Raw genomic sequence first — 20,241 nt, forward strand, 5'->3', positions numbered from 1 at the left:
CACTATGAAAGCCACAGTCCATGCATAAAATCAATATAATTCGATACGCTACAGTACAATAGAATAGAAAGCCCCCTTTAATGACCCGATCCACAAGTATTTCTTATGGCTGAATGTTAAGTAAATTAGATTCCAATTCTACCCTCAAACAGACAATTAACCAAATTGTTACTTATATCAATGGCTATGGATACTTCAGAAGAATGAATCCAAAATATAAGGAGTTCATCAGAGAAACCACCTCTGTTAACCCAAGGGCAGAAACACAGAGAATGCAAAGCAGGCTTCCATCAACTATGGGGTGGTCATTATAATGGTTGAGTCTAGCACAGTCATAAGGTAGGCTAGAAAAAGAGGCTTAAAATCTAGGGGACATTTAATATCTTATTTGCCATTTTCTTAGTTATAAACTCTTCAAGCTATGAATTTAGTTTCTTTAGCTCTCCCATAGTCCCAGAACCTCACCCCGACTCATTTTTACCTAAATCAGCTATGGGTTCGAAGAACAGAGGGAAGAAACAAATGGTGTTATAAACATATATAAAATTATGATGAATGATTTTCTGTTCCCTCTCCAGGAGACACGAGATAACTCCCTTCTTGGGAGTTCTAACTCCTCCCTAAGACAGATACTCTGACAGATTCTAAAAAACATGTTTTCCATATACTTCATAGTTCAGTGAAACTAAACCAGTATAATCCTCACTGGAAAAAAAAAATCCACACAAGAAGAGCAGTACTCTGAATTTTCAAAGGAATGTGAGTCACTGGAAGTTAATCAAAAGAATGAGAAGGGCTTTTACATGAAGCAGTTTCTAAAAGTGGAAATCAGTAAAATGGTCTCTCTTTCCCCCAAACTTCAGTGCCCTACAATCACTTTAAAAATCATCACCATTTCAAGGTATGGAAGCATGAAAAGGGCCCAACTGTCTAGATTCATTAGATCATCGATTATGCTCACGTAAGGGACATAAGGCTGTTTCTGAGACCTCTGCTGTCCAGGATCTGATTAAGCTGGCATTCTCAAGTACCCTGAATGATGAGAAGTTCAGAAGTTCACAAGGTTTAAGAAATTAAATAGATTTAAAAAAATCTAAGATACACATTTATATCTACAGTTCTGAAATGTAAACTGCCTATCCCAAGGACTTTCTAAATGAGGACGGAGGGCAGTGTGGTGATCAAAATGAGATGCTACATTCCATGCTTCCCAGGTAAGGAGTATGGATTTTCCTCCAGTAAAAATGACCTACCGAACTACTTCATAACTACTGACACTTGCAATTTTTCATATATTACACTGAGTTAATATAATATAGAGAGTACACCAGCATAGAAAGAGATGAGCATGTAGTGAATGAAATCAAAATAATAAAATGTCTGGATCTGGACAATAGCTGAAAAGGTTAAGTAGACACAGAGAGCATAATGGTAACTGCTTTATTTAGAGGAGAAGTAAAAACTTTGGGAAATGCTGCCTTAGCCTTTGAGTGAATATTAATTTTGCACAAACTAATGTACACTATGCACTACATGTTTATAAGAGCAAATAGAAGAAATTAAACGGATATGTTTCTTCAAGTAACCAGATAAAAGGGCAGCTCATAGAATCAGCACTGATTTAGCCCAAAACAACATGTAGAACATTGTAATTGATTCTAATGATAACCCTGAAAAAGTTAATGCTGTAAGGGCTGAATTTTTGTGAAGTCCTTTCCCTGTAATTTGGGCCCCACTGACACCCTAGTACCATGCACTTACACAGCTCCCTCGTGCATACCCTCAGGAGTTTCTGTCACTGTAGGGACAATGAAGAGGAAACCAATGTTTCACAGCTTTTGTGTACTGTCAAACCAGAAGACCAAAAGCCAAACTTACATCCATTTCCAATGAGAAGAACTTGAAACATTATTTATACCTTGAAAATTCTGATACGTCATGAAGGATTAACGTGTGCTTATGTGAACCAAGTGTGTAATCATAAGGGAGTAGTACATTTAGAAAAAAAAAAATGCTTCAAAGGCTAATTCTTAGGAAGATGGAAAGTAGCTCCTTTGGGAGCTTACTGAATTACCACCATGCAACAGAAAGGGGAAACGCTCAAGAGATTTCTAAAGAAAAAATATTCAAAGGAACGAAAACATCAAAACTGGATCCGTGTTACATCCCAGCGAAGCCAACATCATGGCTTCAGAACATTTCTTCCGTTAGAGGAGACTCTCTGTGAGTTGTCCAAGCCATGGTGGTGTTGGTCAACCCTGGGGAAAGTGTCCCTACCTTTCCCACTGATCTTACTCCACCCCTGCACACCCACCCCCGACCCCCTCTTAGAAGGACGATACTAGCGTGTGGGAAAGCCGTATCTGAATTACCTGGTGCCGGGCTCGACTCTGGTCCAGAAGCTGCCGGGACTGAAGTTTCTGTTGTTCAAGCTGCTGCAGGGCAAAGTGGAGTTGGTAGCTGCCCGCTGTGGGGTGGTACTTGTGCTGCGGGACCACCCCTGTAGCCTTGCTATACGCGCTGTTTTCTACCTCTCCCTCCCATGCAAAGCCACCTGTTTGAAGGCTCCTGGAGAGAAAAGAAAGCAGATTTCTTAAGAGAGGTTGTAGGAACAACGTTAACGGAAAAGAGAAGCATCACAGGTGTTTTTTTTTTTTCCTGTGTAGAGCCAGGCACAGTGCGGGATTACAAATCTACTTGTGTGATAAATGATCTGATTCGCCCACTGAACTGGAGCTCTGTGAAGACAAAGTCAGGGTTAGCTCTGCTCTCCGTTCTAGTCGTAGCACTGATCCCGAGGCCTGGCACGTTCTCCGGTGTACAGTATCTGGTGAAGGTTAAATAATGTATCTGGTGAAGGTTAAATAAAGAAAATAGTCCCTTCAGTTACCCTGTGATGTCCACAGGGCTCCCGAGAGGAGCCGGGAGCTTCCGGTACAGGATGGCAAGCTAAATGTCAGGGAGGGACAGAGGCGTAGTCATCTCCTCTAAAATCAACTTCAAATATATAGGGGTGAATTATACAGAATTCATGGTTTTTCTTAACCACCCATTAGTGAGCTCATGCATCCCTCATGGGATAAAATAACTGGTCTGAGAAAATTCTTTTTTCATTATTCTAAATTTACCTCAATGGAGTCCCCGACCAAGCTGAGGTTTAGCCCGTGCATCTGAAGAAGGTGAAGGGCTGGCGGCCTTTGGGACTGTTCAGTACCCACGCTGGGCTCTTTATTATATACTCTGACTTTCTTTGTTGCCCAGATTCCAAAGTTCTAGATTCTGGTGACCATGTCTGTGTATACCCCAGCTGAAGTCTTCATAACTGCAGGCCTACACTTGCCCTCTCAGTCTGTTTCTTCCAAGCAGAAAAGCCCCCATTTATACCACTCCATACCCATTAGGATGGCGACTATTAAAAACAAAACAAATAGAAAAAAACAAATGCTGGCCAGCGTGAGGAAACACCGGAACTCCTGTGCATTGCTGGTGGGCACGTGAAATGGTGTAGCTCCTATAGAAAACATGCCGGCAGTTCCTCAGAAAGCTAAACACAGAGCTGCCATGTGATCCAGCAATTCCCCCCTGCACCCAGGTACGTACCCCAAAGAGGGGACTTAAACACTTGTACACCAATGTTCACAGCAGCATTATTCCCAACAGCCAAAAGGTGAACACATCAACAGGTGAATGGGTAAACAAAATGTGGTCTATACATACAATGAAATATTATCCTTAAAAAAGAAAGAAATATTGACATGTTACAACATGGATGAACCCCACAGACATCACACTACGTGAAATAAGTCTATCATGAAAGGACCAAAGTTGCATGATTTCACTTTTGTCAGGTCCCTAGGTGAGTTACGTTCATAGAAACAGAAAGTAGAATGGTGGTTGCTGGGTCTGGGGAGATAGGAGAATTGTGAGTTACTGTTCAGTGGGTACTGAGTTTTAAATTTGGGATGACAAGAAAGTTCTGGAATGGATGATGGGGACGCCTGCACGAACTGTGAATGTACTATATGTCACTGAATTTATACGCTTAAAAATGGTAAATTTTAGGTTGTATGTATTTCCTTACTGTTTTTAAAAAAGGTCCACATTAATTTTTAGAACAGTCTTACCTGGCAGCCCTTTTCTCTCATTTTTGGTTCTCCTCTGGACCTTCTTCAACAAACCTGTGCTTTGTTTTGTTTCCTTTTTGAAGTACAGTGACCAGGAAATTGTACACAGAAAAAACAAGAAGAACTTCCTAGTCAACAATCTTACCCCATTGGGGCTTACAGAAAGGACACTGTGCCGAACTGAAGAGAAGTAGTCAGAGTGATTTAAATCATCCGGCCGTCATTTCCTCTGCATATTTCCTTTGGCATTAGGGGCCACTTTCAATGGCAGAGAGGCAGCAACACTGGGGTTATGCTGACCTTCCTGAGGCCTGACCTACAGGGCACCTAGTTCTTTACAGCCTGATCCCTAACGACCCCAACAGGGCCCTGGGGAAAGGACCAAGGTGGAACGTCTGCTGAGACGAGAGAGCCCAGGCTTCTCTCTCGTCCGTTCCTCCCACATTACTTCATCCGTTCAGGGGTCTGTTTTGGTTTCTCTGCCTCTCTCGAAGGGATTTCCAAATACCCAGCTAAGGGAAAGTCTGTGTAATGTATTCTGAAGTCCACGGATGAAGGGTTTACTCCTCACACACTCTCACCTCTGACAGGTCACCTCCTCCCACAGTTTGGCTCCCCTAGTTCAGTGGCACAATTACATGCTTTCGGCTAATCTTCTCAGAGAACACTATCAAAAAGCTCAGAGCTTCTTTATGAATTTTTCTGAGCATGACATCTGATCTTCAGGGATCCCTCAGTGCAGGCTGTTCTGCACTGCAGGATCCTTCCCAAGGGACTTCAGAGATACAGAGCCGTGTGGCGACCAGTGACTGAACAGAAGTAAGTACCTAAATACGCAAGTGAAATGTTCCCATTTATTCCACAAAGTGGTGAGTGGGAGTCGACCAGGAGTTACAGGGGGAGGAAAGGAAGAGCCAGAGGAAGCTGGTATCTCTCTTCTCATTAGTAAGGGAAGAGAAGAGCTTAGTGAAGAGAATATACAAGAAACAAGTGAGCCCCTCAGGGAACTGCGCAGGCTCCGAGTGGAAGGGGTGGTGGAGAAAGGCATCAGGTAGAACCGACAGAAGGGAGGAGGCAGGAGTGGGGGGGGAGGGTCCACTGAACGAGTGAGCACACGGAAAGAGACAGATGGAACAGTAGGAACGGCCTGGCTGAATAACTTTGAGATTTCCATCAAATAGGGCAGATACTCAAATTTAGAATGAAACTATTATTTGGATAACTGCACCGAAAGTCAGAAAATGCATCAATTGCGATTCTACTTCCAGTTCTGGCTTGATGGTTATAGAAGTTTCTAGCTTTCTAGCCACGAGTAGCCATCTAGACTCAGGAATTAGATAGTAAAGGGTTTTTGTAACTATGTTACAGTTATTATGTCAAAATTCATCTCACTGGCAGGCTAGATGGGTTTTGTTTCCTAAAAGCAGCTTATTAATGCCCTCTTATTGTACACTGGAAATCAGAGCAATGAGGCCCTCTTATACAAAAATGATCAGGTATAGATTCTTAGGTGTGTGTCCACAAAGCCGGGGTCTGTGAGTGTCAGGGGTAGGACAGAGAATAAGAGAAGGTCATATAAGAGACTACATATAAGAGGTCTGTCCATCCAACTGTACACATAGTGTACAGACTGCAGTATCATAAACTTTTACAATAAAAGCTGTTTTTAATCGCCATCAGTAGCCTAAGCCCAGTCTCCAAATCACAAAAGAAAGTTTCTCAAACAAGTAGAAACTTTTACCAGAGGCAGGAATTTTTAGAGTGCACCCGGGTAGGGGCAGGAGTGCTCAGCTGTGCAAGGCAATGTGGTGGGAAACTTGCTTGCACGGAGTGATGCTGGTGGTATCCAGGCCATGGCATCTCACAATTAAAACACAAGCCTCTGGGGTTTGTAATATGCAAGTTCTACAGCGACTGACTCAGAAGAAGTCAGGTGCACTCTCATTTGCACTTTACCTGAGATTACATACCCTTGTATTCCCTTCTACAGCATCGAATAGTTTCCATTTCCAGCCAAAATCCATCCTGACCCTTGATTCATTGTAGTCTACTAGCAATATATTTTCTACCGCCATCAAAATTTTGAGCTTTAATTATTCTCTCTGGTTTTTAGGTTATTCTTTGCTCAATACTAAAATATAATATGGTACATACTCCTGGCAAATAATGTCTAAGAGTTTTATATTACTTCTAGAACAGAGTAGAGACAGCCAAGAAAATTAGCTGTGGAAATGCTCCAAATGTCTAACATTCGACTCAAATTCAAAGATTCAAAAGCAAACTATGCTGTATTTCGCCTTTACTACTTATGTGGCTAATAGGCAACAATATGGCATATTTTTCTGAACATCACCTTCTCTCATTAGCCCGCTCATTTAGAACTTCATCTCCCTTTCTATATTACACTGTGGCATGGCAGGGCTGAGTGTTTCTGCATTTAACTCCAGCCAATACAGACTTTCTCCTCTGCTTTAATATGTTCCATCAAACGGATGTTGGTTGTAAGAAACTTCCAGGCACTGTTTTTTATAACATGCTGGTTTTTAGCAAAGCAATCACCAGGCTTTCGGATCTTCTGAGAATGATGTGATGGTCCTACAGAGTGTGATCCCACAGTCCATGTCCCCAGCCGCCTCCACCCAGTCCCAGCAAGACTTGAGTTGCCAGATGTAAGGGAGGGTTGGGAAGTGTGTGGATGTAGAAGATATTAAGGAGAACAGAGGCTACGTTTTCTTTGTTTACAAATTCTCAGTCCCAAAGTAATCCCAGTACCTAGTGAGTGCCGCGAAGGAGCTGTAAATGCTGGACATCTTACAGATGAGAGCAAGGCCCCCAAGCAGAACAAAGCAATGCGGGCCAGAATTAGAAAGCTTTGAGATCAGAAAGGCATCACGCAGGGTAGGTTAGGGACTTCTCTTGGCTTTAGGGGATGTTTCCAAGGACAAAATTAGAACCCGTGATTCTGCATGGACTGTTGTGTTTCCCATCCCCAATGCCTCCCAAGGCAGCTGGAATAGGGCCATATTCATAACGACCACACAGGGAAAAACAAAGCAGGGAAGGGTCCTCTCCACTAGGGCCTGCATTACGCTAACTTCTCGGTGTCAACTGTTCTCATCTGTGACATGGGGCTAGGGCAGTAAGTCCCTATTTCAAGAGCTGTGTGGGTTCAAGAGCTAACAAGTGAAAGTACCGGCATCCTGGAAAGGCTCCAACAGCCTATCACCACCACTAATACTACGATTATTACTATTCTTCCCCCTACCAAACGATTCAATTTGACGGCTGCCCTACAGTCCTTCAAGGTAGTACACAGAAAACACGAATTCAGTCATTCACCTTCAGAGGATTCTGGGTTGCCAAGTTAGCACAACACAGCCATCAGCACGGTATTAGTTGTGAAGTCAACAGGGCGCTGGCTTACTAAAAACTCTCCGCCCACTCAGTCTATTTGACAATTACAGCAGAAAAGCTCTGCTGAACAGTATCCTCTAAAGGGTTATTACAATTGTGCTACAACTGCTGTATGCTGCGGGCCAGAACAGGTTATCTGGAAAGTGATGAATCTGCCTCCTCTTTAATCCACTAAACAGAGGGTGGGGGTTGGGGCAGAGGCACATATATCTTTTTATGCATTCAGTTTTCTGCTCAGATCTACTTCCTGCTCTTCCGTTAGAGCTGATCACCCCTGCCGTCTACTCTTTACTGGCAATCTCAGAAAAAGGACTGTTTATACCTTCCTGTCCTAACCTCCTCCCCAGGGTCTTTCAGCCGGACCTCCACCCATATAGAAAGGTGGCGACTGCCTTTTTCTGCTCTGGAGGGGGCTCCACTGAGAGAGTCTGAGTGAGCTGCACAGACCTCTGGGACTCTCCTTCAAAACTCCTGAGCCCAAATGGAAGTCCTATTCTCCAGTCTCAGAAGTAGTGAACTAGAACCCTCTTGGTTTTTATATCGCTCCCTCATTCTCCATCCTGGATGCTACCTCTCCTGTAGTTAAATCAGAGGCAAAGCCCAAACAATACTCCAAAGCATCTGTTGGACTTCTGCTTCTGAGCAAACTCTAGAAAGTTTTGAGACTGTCATTCCTACCTTAACACAAAGAACAAGCTGAATAAGCTGCTAAAACATTCTTACTTCAAACCCAACAAAATGCTGAGGACGTGCAGAAAACTTAATGGATGAAATTCCAGGATATGACAAGCCTTAAGCTTTCAGCCAGAATGGACCCCTCGAAGGAGGAGGTATCTGCCACAGATAAGGGTTAAGGCACCACCACCTAACTTTTGACAAACTCAACCTGCTTGGGGGATGGTATGATATATTAGACTCCTTGTAGCCCAGCCACAGAGTGAGTCCTGTGGCCACCCACTAATTCTTTCACCAAGTGCATGGGGAGACTGAAGGCTGGAGATGGGGCAGGAGACCGACCCAAGTCCCTTTCAGTGAAACGTGTATATTATTCTTTGACCTTCACCAAAACTCAATAAGTAATAGTCTAAAAGTAATATAGAATCTGAAACCAAATCAATGAACTTTTCATACTCTGTTGGTTTATCCTGCACTTTGAATGGATCTTTCTATTTATACAAGATTTTATAATGCATGCATTAGCCTTTAGGAGTAATGGTTCACTGAGTTATGCAGACCTTCCAAATGTTGACACACTTCATTATACAATATAAAAAAATTACATGTGTTAATATTACTCAATCACATCAGAAAAGTCTTCAAGTATTAGGAAGCTATCAAATCCATAATGGTGGATACAAGTTTTCCATAATTCTAATTTTTTTGTGAAAGCTAGAATTTTATCACTGACAACAAATACCATCAGTTGTTTTCCTGAAAGTGCTCAGTTCAGTTTATTTTTGAGAAAATACCTGCCAAACACCTAAATCTGAACAACCAGAGTTTGTCTACCAGTTGTTCAGAAAAGCAGCTAGTCTGGACTGTAATTCAGATAGTCCCACAAGTGCTTTTCCTTGAGACGACAATCACACAGGACACAGAAGTGTTCTCCATGTACTTCCTATTTTGTCAGACAGAACATGAAAAAGATATGTAATCCAGAGTTGAGATTTCATAATTATTATTGCATAACAAGGATTTTCTTAAGTAGCACTGGCATTTCTCTTGTAACTACAAATGCTCTCGTGGTAAAACTTACCATGATTACTACTATAGTTTGGTGCCACGGCCTTAATTTGTACTAAGGCATGAGGAGTTTTATAAAAACACCATTGTTTTTGCACCATGTGCAAATGCCAACATAGTGAAAAAGGCAAAAAATGTCTTAGCGCTACAATGGAAAACATTTTGACTCTATTGGCTTCCTCAAAGAGTCTTGAGGACCAACCCCCTGCCCTTCCCCACCCCCACACACACCCAGAAGAGCACTTTGTGAACCACAAACCTGTTGCAATAGAGTCAGGACAGGGGAGAAGAGAGAGTGCGACTGGAAAAGGACTCCTCAGCTCCTCGAAAAGCTGACGTCCGGGATGAAAAGCAGACACTTCGTGTGGTTCAGAAAACTGACCACATGATTGTAAAGCATAAAAGGGTCTTTAGAATCTTACTGGTGCTCACATTCTGCTCTCAAAACATCTGAAGTCAGAGGTGAACTGGAATCTCACTAAGGTTGCAACGAAGTCCAAACCCAGCTCAGTTACCAATGAGATCGGCTCAACCCCTTCTCCTCCTGGCCTGCTTCCGTACATTAGCAGCCTGAGAAAAGGATAAGCATGTCTTTTCTGGGGGGTGGGAGGTTATACTTTTAACTTACTAACTTAAGACTTTGATTTTACAGAAAATGTCTAGCATACCATTAATAATTATAAAAGTCATGCAGAAGCAAGAAAATGTGATCCATGAGAGAAAACAGTCAATAGATGGGCACTGAGAGAGGGCACAAAGGTTGGACTTAACAGACATGGGCTTCAAAATAACCAGGATAAATATGTAAAAGTGTCTAGTGTAAAAGGTGGGCAACATGTATAAACAGATGGGGAATTTGAACAGAAATTCTTATTTAAAAAAAAGAACCAGGGTGTGGTGAAAAAATAATGAATACTGTTATGCTGAAAATAAATAAATTTAATTAAAAAAATAAACAGTGCATTTGCAGTAATCAGTGATAGCACAGTGATGGCAAAGATGAAGAAATAACACTGAATATTTTGATTCTGTTAATTATTCTAAAGCAGTAGATTAATGTCAATAATTGGCATCAGTTACCATTTTATCTGTTTTAACAGAAAATGATGTTACAAAATATAATAAGCATTTAAGATGAAGTTGTTGACAAAGGAGAATTTTTTCCAAATGTGGAGACATTTGAAAAATCATTTCCAAAGAAATAAGGGGATGGATGCTATGACAATTTCTGAAATATCAATGACACAGGAATTTCACGAATTTTGGCCAAACTTATGCTTATCTTCAAGAATTTTCCAAATTCTGTATCTGTTGCTTCTTATAAAAAAGAAACTTTTAAAAATAAAATTAATTAAAAAAATTAAAAACTAAACCAAACAAGAACCTGAGAAGTGAAAAAACACAAAATCAGAAATGAAGAATTCATTCAAAATGCTTAATAGCAGACTAAATGCAATAGAGGAGAATACGTAACATATACAAAATTGGAATCCCAGAAGGCAAAGAGAGAGAATGGGGCAGAAGAAATGTTTAAAGAGATAAAGGCTGAGAATTTCCCAAAGCAGGTGGAAGACATTAACTTACAAACCTTAGAAGCTCAGCAAATCCTGAGCAGGAGTACAAAGAAATCTACACCAAGGCACATCATACTCAAATTGCTGACAACTAAAAATAAAGGAAAAAAAAATCTTAAAAGTAGCTAGGTGATAGGGTGCTGTCTGGCAGTGGTAGAAACGTTACCTACAAGGGACCAACAATGCAAATGGCTGCATTGTTGACATCATCAGAAAACAAAGATCAGAAAACAAAGGATAGGTATTTTAAAGTGCTGGGGGAGAAAAAAGCAAAACCAACAAAACCCAGCCAGTACAGACTTAAACATTTAAATCACTCTCCACCCACTCAGTCTATTTGACAATTACAAAGAACTATACCCAGTAACTTTAGAACACTGATTCTTTTCAAGTATCCGTGGAGAATTCACCAAGATAGTCCAAATGCTGGACCATAAAATAAGTCCCAATAAGAAATCAAAGGATCAAAATCCAGAGTATAGTCTGACTAGAATGTTACTAAGTTAAAAATCAATAATAATATATCTAGAAAATTCCAAAATATTTGGAAATTAAACAACACACTTCTAAATAATCTATAAATTAAGGAAGGAGTCACAAGACAAATTTAAAAGTGTATCCAACTGAATGGTAATGAAAACCCAAACAAAATCAAAGAGTACTTAAATAGTCTTAAATGTGTATATTAGAAAAGAAATGTATAAAATTAACAATCAAGTTCCTACCTTAAGAAGTTAGAAAAAAGCAAGTTAAACAAACAGTAAGTAGAATAAAAAACAGGATAATATTAAGAGCAGAAATCAATATAGCAATTAAACAAGGATGCCATCAGACTGAGGTGGCTCTAAGCCTTGGCAGCCTACATAAACAAACCAAAACCTAAGCCAATGTGAAGGCACTCAAGTCTGAGAAAATGATATTTAAGAACAGTCCATCACAAACAGCTTACTAGGCTTTCCCACATAAGGCAACTGCTTAAGCTGCAGTCAATCAAGTAATTTCCTGGCTTTACGTTAAAAAAAAAAAAAAAAAAAAGCCCTGCCCTTAGTTCCTGCTGGTAGATTGCTCCTAGCCATTTTCAGTTTGTCACTGCCCAGTTAAAATCAATGTCTGCTCCAATGAACTCTTCCAAAACTTAATATACTTCAGTTTATTTTTTAACACAATGGAATAGAAAATAGGCAGAGAATAACAACAAAATCAAAGGTGGCTATTTGAAAAGACTTTAGAAGTTGATAAGTGCCAAGCAAGCTGATCACAAAGAAAAAAAGGACATAAATTATTAATATCAGGAATGAAGAAGAACATCATAGAGTCTATCGATATCAAAAGTACAACATAATATTATGAATAGCTCTATGCCAAATATTCAACAACTCAGATAAAATGAAGAAATCCTTGGAAATACAACTTATTAAAAGTGACACGATGAGAGAAAGTCTAAATAGCTCTCTCGATATAAATATGTATATAAAGAAACTTAACTTGTAATCAAAAACCTTCTTTTACAAAGAAATCTTAAGCCCAGATGGTTTCAATGAATTCTACCAAACATTTAAAGAAGAAATAATTCTACTTTCACAAAATCTTTCAGAAATAAAGGAGAGAGAGGAAAAATTCCCAACTTATTATGTTAACATAAAACACGACAAAGACATTCCAAGAAAACTACAGATCAATATGCCCAAAGAACATATACACAAGAGGCTTTAACAAAATATTAGCAAATAAAACCAATCAATCCTTATCTATCTTCTATATAAAAAATCTACCTCCTATAAAAATTAGATCATATATCATGACCAAGTGGTATTTGCCACAGGAATAGTTTAAGATTCAAAAATTAATCATGTAATTCACCACTTAAAAAGAATAAAGAAGAAAATCACAAAACAACATTGTAAGATGGTATAATGCATTGGACAAAATGCAACAGCCATTCATGACAGAAACTCTTAGTAAACAATAAAAGAAAGAAAGGTTCTCAATCTAATAAAGTATATCTAATAATATATAATAAAGTATATGTATAAAAATCTATGGTTAACATCATACTTATTAGTGAAACACTGAACTCTTTTCCTTTAAGAATAGGAATAAAGGAAGGGTGCTTTCTCTCACCACTTCTATTCAAAATTAGTAATGGAATACATTGCCAGTGTCATAGGACAAGAAAAAAAAACTGCCATTATTCATAGATGTGATTATTTATACAGAAAATCCTATGAATTTTATAAAAACACGGTAATAAGGTTGCAGAAATCACGGTCCATAAACAAAATACAATTATATTTTTAAATGCCAGTAAGACACAATAGGAAAATTAAATTTTAGAATGAAAATTAAATTTTAGAATGCAATACAATTTGTAATCTCATAAAAATACACCGAATATCTAGAAATAAATATACTAGAGAAAGTATAAATCCCTACACTGAGTTTATAGAACATTAATGAAAAATATTCAACAAAATCTAAATAAATATATAGGTATACTATGTTAATCCATCAGAAGACTCAATATTGTTAGGATATTTATACTACATCAGATACTGTTTTTTGTAGTTCCACAATTTCCATCTGGAATCTGTCTTGAGATTTCCTCTTTGATTTACTGAAGCATATTTTCCTTTACATCCTTATTCATAGTTATAATAGCCACTTTAAAATCCTCTACTATTAATTCCAACATCTGAGCCTTCTTAAGAATGGCCCCAACTTTTATACTACAAATGGGTCACATTTTCCTATTTTTTCAGATGCTGAATAATTTCATATTGTAACTTGGACACTGCGAAATGTTATAAATACTGGATCGTATTATAGTGCTCCAAAGACCAAGTGTGTGTTTTAAGCAGGCAGTTAACTTGGCTGAACTCCAGCTGCAATTCTCTCTTTCCCTCAGTGGGCTGAGGCTCAGATCTATGTTCAATTCTTTTAGCTTTAACTGTGTAGTTTGGATATACTCTCCTTTCTGCTTGCCTCATGCCAGGGTTTCTCCGCTTACTCTCCAAGACGCATGGCTGTCCTGAACTCCATCCTCCATCCTTGACAGTAACTGTCAAGCCAGTTACTGGGGATTTCTACCAAAGTTCTAATAGCAAACTGTGACCTGACTTCAGGTTAAAAGGCAATAGAAAAAGCCAAAAGTCAAAAAGTCAAAGCTCACTTCTTGCAGTTCCTTTCCTCTAAATGCTCATCTCCTTCTTCTGAATACCGGCTACTCCAGTGTGTGCGCCAGCTTTTGTTTACCTTTTACTACCTTCAGGTAGTTGTATTTTGTATTTTATCCAGTGGGCTGATCAGATAAAAACTTAATCAACCACTACCAAAACTGGAAACTGCCCCCAACTGAGCTACAGATCCAAAGCAATCACAGTAAAAATCGCGGGAGGCTTGGTTGCTATTGAAGAAACTGACCAGCTGATTTTAAAATTTAAATGGAAAATTCAAAGAATCTAGAAGAGTCAAAATCATTTTGAAAGGGAGATTTATATTACCTGACTTCAAGGCCACTATAAAACTACCACAATCAACATAGTACAACACAGGCATAACAGTGAAGAAGACAGATCAATGATACAGAAGAAAGAGTTCAGAAATAGACCCATAAATACACAGTCCATTGATTTTTGACCAAGGTGCCAAGTGAATTCATTGGGGAAAAGAAAGTTTTTTAAACAATGGTGCTGAAACAACTGGATATCCACATGGAAAAAAAAAAATGAACCTCAACCTCTACTCTGTTCCATACACAAAGATAAATTTGTGCTAGATCACAGACCCCTGAACTTAAGTCACTAAAGGAAAATATGAGACTGTCTTTTGTAAGCTTAGCACAGGGAAGGATTTCTTAAGACACCAAGAGTTCTAATAATAAATGAAAAAAATTGATAAACTTTATTAAAATTAAACAACTCTGCTCATCAAAAGATATCACTAAGAATAAATGAAACAAGATGGGATTAGGAGGGAGACAAACCATAAGTGACTCTTAATCTCACAAAACAAACTGAGGGTTGCTGGGGGGAGGGGGGTTGGGAGAAGGGTGGTAGGGTTATGGAAATTAGGGAGGGTATGTGCTATGGTGAGTGCTGTGAAGTGTGTAAACCTGGCGATTCACAGACTTGTACCCCTGGGGATAAAAATATATTATATGTTTGTAAAAAATAAAAAAATTTTAAAAAAAAGTATCACTAAGAAAATGAACAGGCAAGCCATGCCCCGAAGAAAAATATTTACAATACATATATGTGAGAAAGGATTCCTCATTGATAATATATAATGAAGTCCTACCATTAACTATTGATTTTAACAAAATGATAACCTAGATTTAAAAATGTATAAAATATTTGAATAGATACTTTATAAAAATATATATACGGATGGCCAATAAAACACAAAAAAGCACTTAAAAAGTTCTCAGTATCAGCTGTCATCAAGAAAATGAAAATAGTATTTTATATCTATTAAAATGACTAAAATCAAACATGACAATACCAAATGTTGGTAAAGATGTGAGTGATTAAAATTCTCACACATTGCTGATGTGAGTGTGAAGTGATACAATAGTTTCAGAAAACTATCTGTCAGTTTCTTATAAATTAAAACATATATATATATTAAAACATATATATATATATATATGACTTAACAATTCTCCTAAGTATATGCCCAAAAGAAGTGAAAGCATATGGTTATGAAAAAAAAACCTGTATAAGGATTCTCATTGAGTTCATATTCGCAACAGTAAAAGACTGAGATCATTCCTAATGTCCCTCAGTAAGAAAAGGGATAAATAACTTGTGGGAATATTCATATAGACTACTACTCAACAATACAAAAAACTGCACTACTGATATGAGCAACAATATAGATGAATCTCTAAAACAGTGTGTTGAAGGAAAGAAGCCAGATACAAAAGAATATTATATGTCCAAGAATAGGCAAAACAGTATTTACATGCATGTTCGTAACACAATAGCTAAAACGTGAGAGCAACCCAAGGGTCCGTGGAGGATGAATGGATAAACAAAATGTGGCATATAATTCAATGAAATATTATTTAGCCTTAAAAAGGGAACCCTACAACATGCTACAACATGGTTGGACCATGAGAGCATTAGGCTAAGTGAGAGATACCAGTCACAAAAAGGCAAATGCTGCATGATTCCACTTATATGAAATACTTTTGAGTAGTCAAAATCATAGAGACATAGTATAACAGTAATTGCAGGGACTAGGGGGGTGGCGAGAAGAGGGGAATTTACTGCTTAATGGGTACAATTTTCAGTTCTATAAGTTGAAAAGAGTCATGGTGATGGATGGTAGTGACCATTATACAAGAATGTGAACGGATTTGATATCACTCTACCGTACACCTAAAAATGGTTTGTAAATTCTATGTTATGTGCATTTCATCATGATAAAAAAAAAGTAAAAAAAAAAGATTGGGCAAAACTAATCTATCATAAGAGAAGTCAAAGGAGTGATTACGGAGGGAGGATTACTGACTGGGGAGAGACACAGGGAATTGTGAGTGCGATGGAGAAGCTCCACATCTTGTGTTGCGTGGGGTTATTTGGATGTACAGAGTTGTCAAAACTCACTGAATTTTAAGTGAGTTTTGACCTATATGTTAGGTCAAAAGCACAGAGTTATATAAAATTATAAATGCAATTTTAAGGTCCATGTACTTTATGTAAATTTTACATCAGCCAAAGAAAGACATTTATCTTTCATGAAAAACCGAATTATTAGTATTGCCCATTCTGTGTGTATGTTACATCCCTATTCTTGACTTCCCTGATGTTTGTGGTAAAATCACTTTTCCTCTTCATGCATGTTGCCATACGGGGATTCCGTGTAAAGGTACATGCCTAAATAGTTCTCCCGTTTCAGCAGCATTCAACACACATAAGTAAATATCCCACAAAATAAATTCAACCCATCTACTGGACCCTGTTCCTAGGGACTAGCAAGAACAAAACTTGTTTCCAAAGAGCTCCAGATCCGGGGGAAGGGCGCTTGTGAAGCGGAGTCCTCGAGGAAGAGGAGGAGGTGGGAGAAAGTCAGGAAGGGCAGGACTCTGGAATAGGTGGCATTTCCGGAGGTGTTCAAAGCCGAGGAGCAACAGTGCCGGGCGGGGTCAACGGGAGCCAGCCTACATGGTAACGTGAATGAGGAAAATCACACCAGCCTCCAAAGGATCCAAAAAGCTGGGAGAAGGTCTGGGGAAGTGAGCGGAATGTAAGCAGAGTGGCAATAATGATGGTAAATGAGCAGTCTGGACGAAAGGCAGAAAGAAATGCTGGCTCAGAACAACTATGCCTGAAGATATATTATGAGATTAGGAGTAATATGTACTTAGAAGGGAGTCAAGGGGTCAGTGACAGTTAAGTTTAGCATTAAAATTGCATGCTGTGAGCTCCGAGAAAAAAGTCTGCTTATTAAAGGTATCCAGTGAACAATTGTGAACTTTCATTAGCGAAAGAATAAAAGTCCAACTGCATTTAGACACAAATTTAATAAATAACACCGTAGCTGTCTACTAACAAGTCTTCAGGCTTGCTGTTGGTAACTGCTGATTGGGAACAGTGATAGCTAGCCAAATGAGATTTGTGCCTGAAATTATATAAGTGGAATGAGTTAGACCTGCCAAGAGATTTTACACTTGTAGTGACAGGTGCCTTGATTTGAGCAAGTTTTTGTGTTGGAATATTATTTTTAAATGATCTCTGAAAATGCAGGTGCTGAAAGAGTAAATTTTTTTCCTTTGGAGTTTGCTCCTCGAGATAAAACTATATAGAACACTTCGACCTTTTCCATTTTGAATCTGTGGAGCTATACTGAAATGGTACTTTTGTAGGAAAAGCTGGAGTACAATGGAGTGGTATCAGAGAGAGAGAAAAGCTCAGAAATTATCTGGAAAATTGGTAAACGTCTAAAGACCTATATGTTAGGTCATAAGCACAGAGTTATATAAAATTATAAATGTAAGCTGATCTTCCTGCTTGGGAACAGGGTGAAAGGGCTTAAAAACCTTTAAATATTTTGTTTATATGAGAGGATGAAAGGCTCTTGGAAAAGGATTAAAGAAATAATCCAAGAAAGAAGGCAGAAAGAAATGAAAGGTTTTAGATTCTGGAAAGGAATCAAAACCAATCCAAGGGCTGGGTTAGTGAGAGAATTCTGGAGGAAGAGCAGAGGCCCTGTGTCCTTGGATCCACACCCCAGGTTCTGAACCGGATGACCCCGAGAACAGAAGGAAGCACAGCTTCGTGGCCAGGAGATGTGCTCTACAAGACAGCTGGGTTCAAATCCTGGCTCTACCACTCACTTAGCCTCTCTGTGCCTTGGTTTCCTCAGCTATGAAATGGGAATAAAAACCGATCCCATCTCTCAAAGGGATGGTCCAAGAATTAAATGGGATTCAGCATTTGGCACAGTGTTTGGCGCACATAATAAATGGGAGCTATTAATGCCATCCTTCCCCTGGATGTGAATGCAAACCTCTGGGAAAAGGAACAAGGGCACTAAGGCACATATGAGCAAGCTGGGAAGAAGATAAGCAAAGCAGTATTTAAATAACCTCCTTCCAAGTATTGTGGGTTAACTGGGTTATAATGGGGGGCGCCAAACTAGTGGATCTGGAAAAGGACTTGAGGGTCGCTCAGTGTGTATGAGCAGGGGGGCCCTGCCACCTGCCAGTCTTCCCCACCAGAGATGGATGCTGCATGGCGGCATGCTAATGATGGAGGCCCGCTGCTCCAAGCTGACCCAGATGGTTAATGCTTGAACCTTGGGCAGGACCCTGGCCCCCGTGTGGAACTGGGTTTATTCACAATGCTGATTACCAGGGAGGGGCAGCTGTTCAGGCTGTGGATATGAGCATGAATGAGGGAGAGAATCACAGTCCTCTTCCCGCCCCTAATCTGGTTAGTAAAAGCCTAAGCTACTAGCAGTGCCTACATCTCCCTACATCTTTGCAAAATGAAACAAAAGTAATGGTTTTTTTTTTGTTGTTGTTGTTTTGTTTTGTTTTTAAGGAACAAAAGCAATATATTCTCAATGCCATAAACCTGACAAATACAAAAAGAAGGGCAAAAAAACAAGTCGTCTATCTGTGGTCCACCAACAAAGATGGCTACCGTAAACATTTTGATGTATATACTTCCTTTGTGTGTCTTTCCCTCACACAGAGCGATTCTGCACTATCTGCTTTGTAGACTGCTTTTCTCATCTGGCAATCTGTTGTGAAAACCTCCCCACATGATATTATTGGGTTTTGCCAGTTCTTATTTCACTGTTAACCTCTATTAGACTTAAAGTCAACCCAAACCCTAGGACTTCTTCACACTTGAATTTCTGAAACTGTGTGAAGAGCTTTATGCTTTTCCTTACTAAATCCCATGAACCAGATGCATCATTTTGGCCAGATCCAATCATCGTTTGGTATTGTCACTCAAGGTATTCCATATCCCATGTTCATGTTGTCTGCAAATGGGATCAGTAGGTCTTCTAGCTATGTAAGTGCCAAGCCTGTAGTAGGGGCTGAAATGAATATGAATGAATGAATGAATGCATTGATAAAAATGGTGAACTAGGAGCCAGTGAAAAAGCCCCAGAGACCTAATTCTCAAACTTACCTGGATGCATTGTTTGGGTAGAGTTAGGTGGGTAGGGGGATGGGGTAACTGGGCGATGGGCATTAAGGAGGGCACCTGATATAATGAGCATCGGGTGTTCTATGCAGCTGATGAATCACTAAACTCTACCTCTGACACTAATAATACACTGTATGTTAATTAATTGACCTTAGATTAAAAAAAAAGAGTTGCCTATTTAGTAACCAGGTAATCCTCATGACAGTATTATCTCATTCACATTTCCCTTCTGTGCTCACAAAATTTCATTTGGCTGTGCTGAAATCCAGTTAAGATAATTCTTAGTCCCCTGATCTTCTCTTACTAAAGTAATTCTACCATGAAGGGAAATGAGGTTGGTCTAGCATGGCTTTTTTTCTTTTTTTCATGAATCAGTGCTAAGCTTAAGTAATTCTCTTTCCCTTCTCTAACAGCTGCCAAATCACTGGTTTGCTAACCTGTTCAATTTGGGCCTGAAATGGACGCCTCTGTTAGTAGTCTACATATTCAGCATCTAATTTATTTCTGTCTCTTCCCTTCCTTTCTCAGTGTATGAGCTTCTTTGCACATTAAATCATGCACTGAATCACAGGGACTAAAACCATAAATCATGAATTAGTAATCCTAAGAAATTCTCCTCTTTGGAGATGGTAATTCAATTATTAAGCAGAGAAAAATAAGATTGATTCAATACCATGAATCTTGTCTCATTTTCCTTGAGGAGAACAGCACTTGGAGGAG

General features: G+C 39.2%; 1 protein-coding gene across 21 annotated transcripts in view; it reads right to left on the minus strand.

Annotated features, from left to right (window-relative positions):
* The window catches only part of TTLL5 (tubulin tyrosine ligase like 5), a 282,938-nt gene that overhangs the window by 82,568 nt on the left and 180,129 nt on the right, over nt 1-20,241 (minus strand). For 20 of the 21 annotated variants that reach the window (XR_009355825.1, XR_009355827.1, XR_009355826.1 and 17 more), the window contains one exon: nt 2,373-2,568. Coding sequence is in view for 18 of the 21 variants with exons in the window: in XM_059182754.1 (XP_059038737.1) it covers nt 2,373-2,568 (196 nt within the window). In the remaining 3 variants the exon portion in view is untranslated. Of the gene's footprint in view, nt 1-2,372; nt 2,569-20,241 lie in introns of those variants that run through there. The other variant, XM_059182765.1, reaches the window with a different exon arrangement.

The sequence above is a fragment of the Mustela lutreola genome, chromosome 7 (assembly GCF_030435805.1).
Source record: "Mustela lutreola isolate mMusLut2 chromosome 7, mMusLut2.pri, whole genome shotgun sequence".
Taxonomy (NCBI): Eukaryota; Metazoa; Chordata; class Mammalia; order Carnivora; family Mustelidae; genus Mustela; species Mustela lutreola.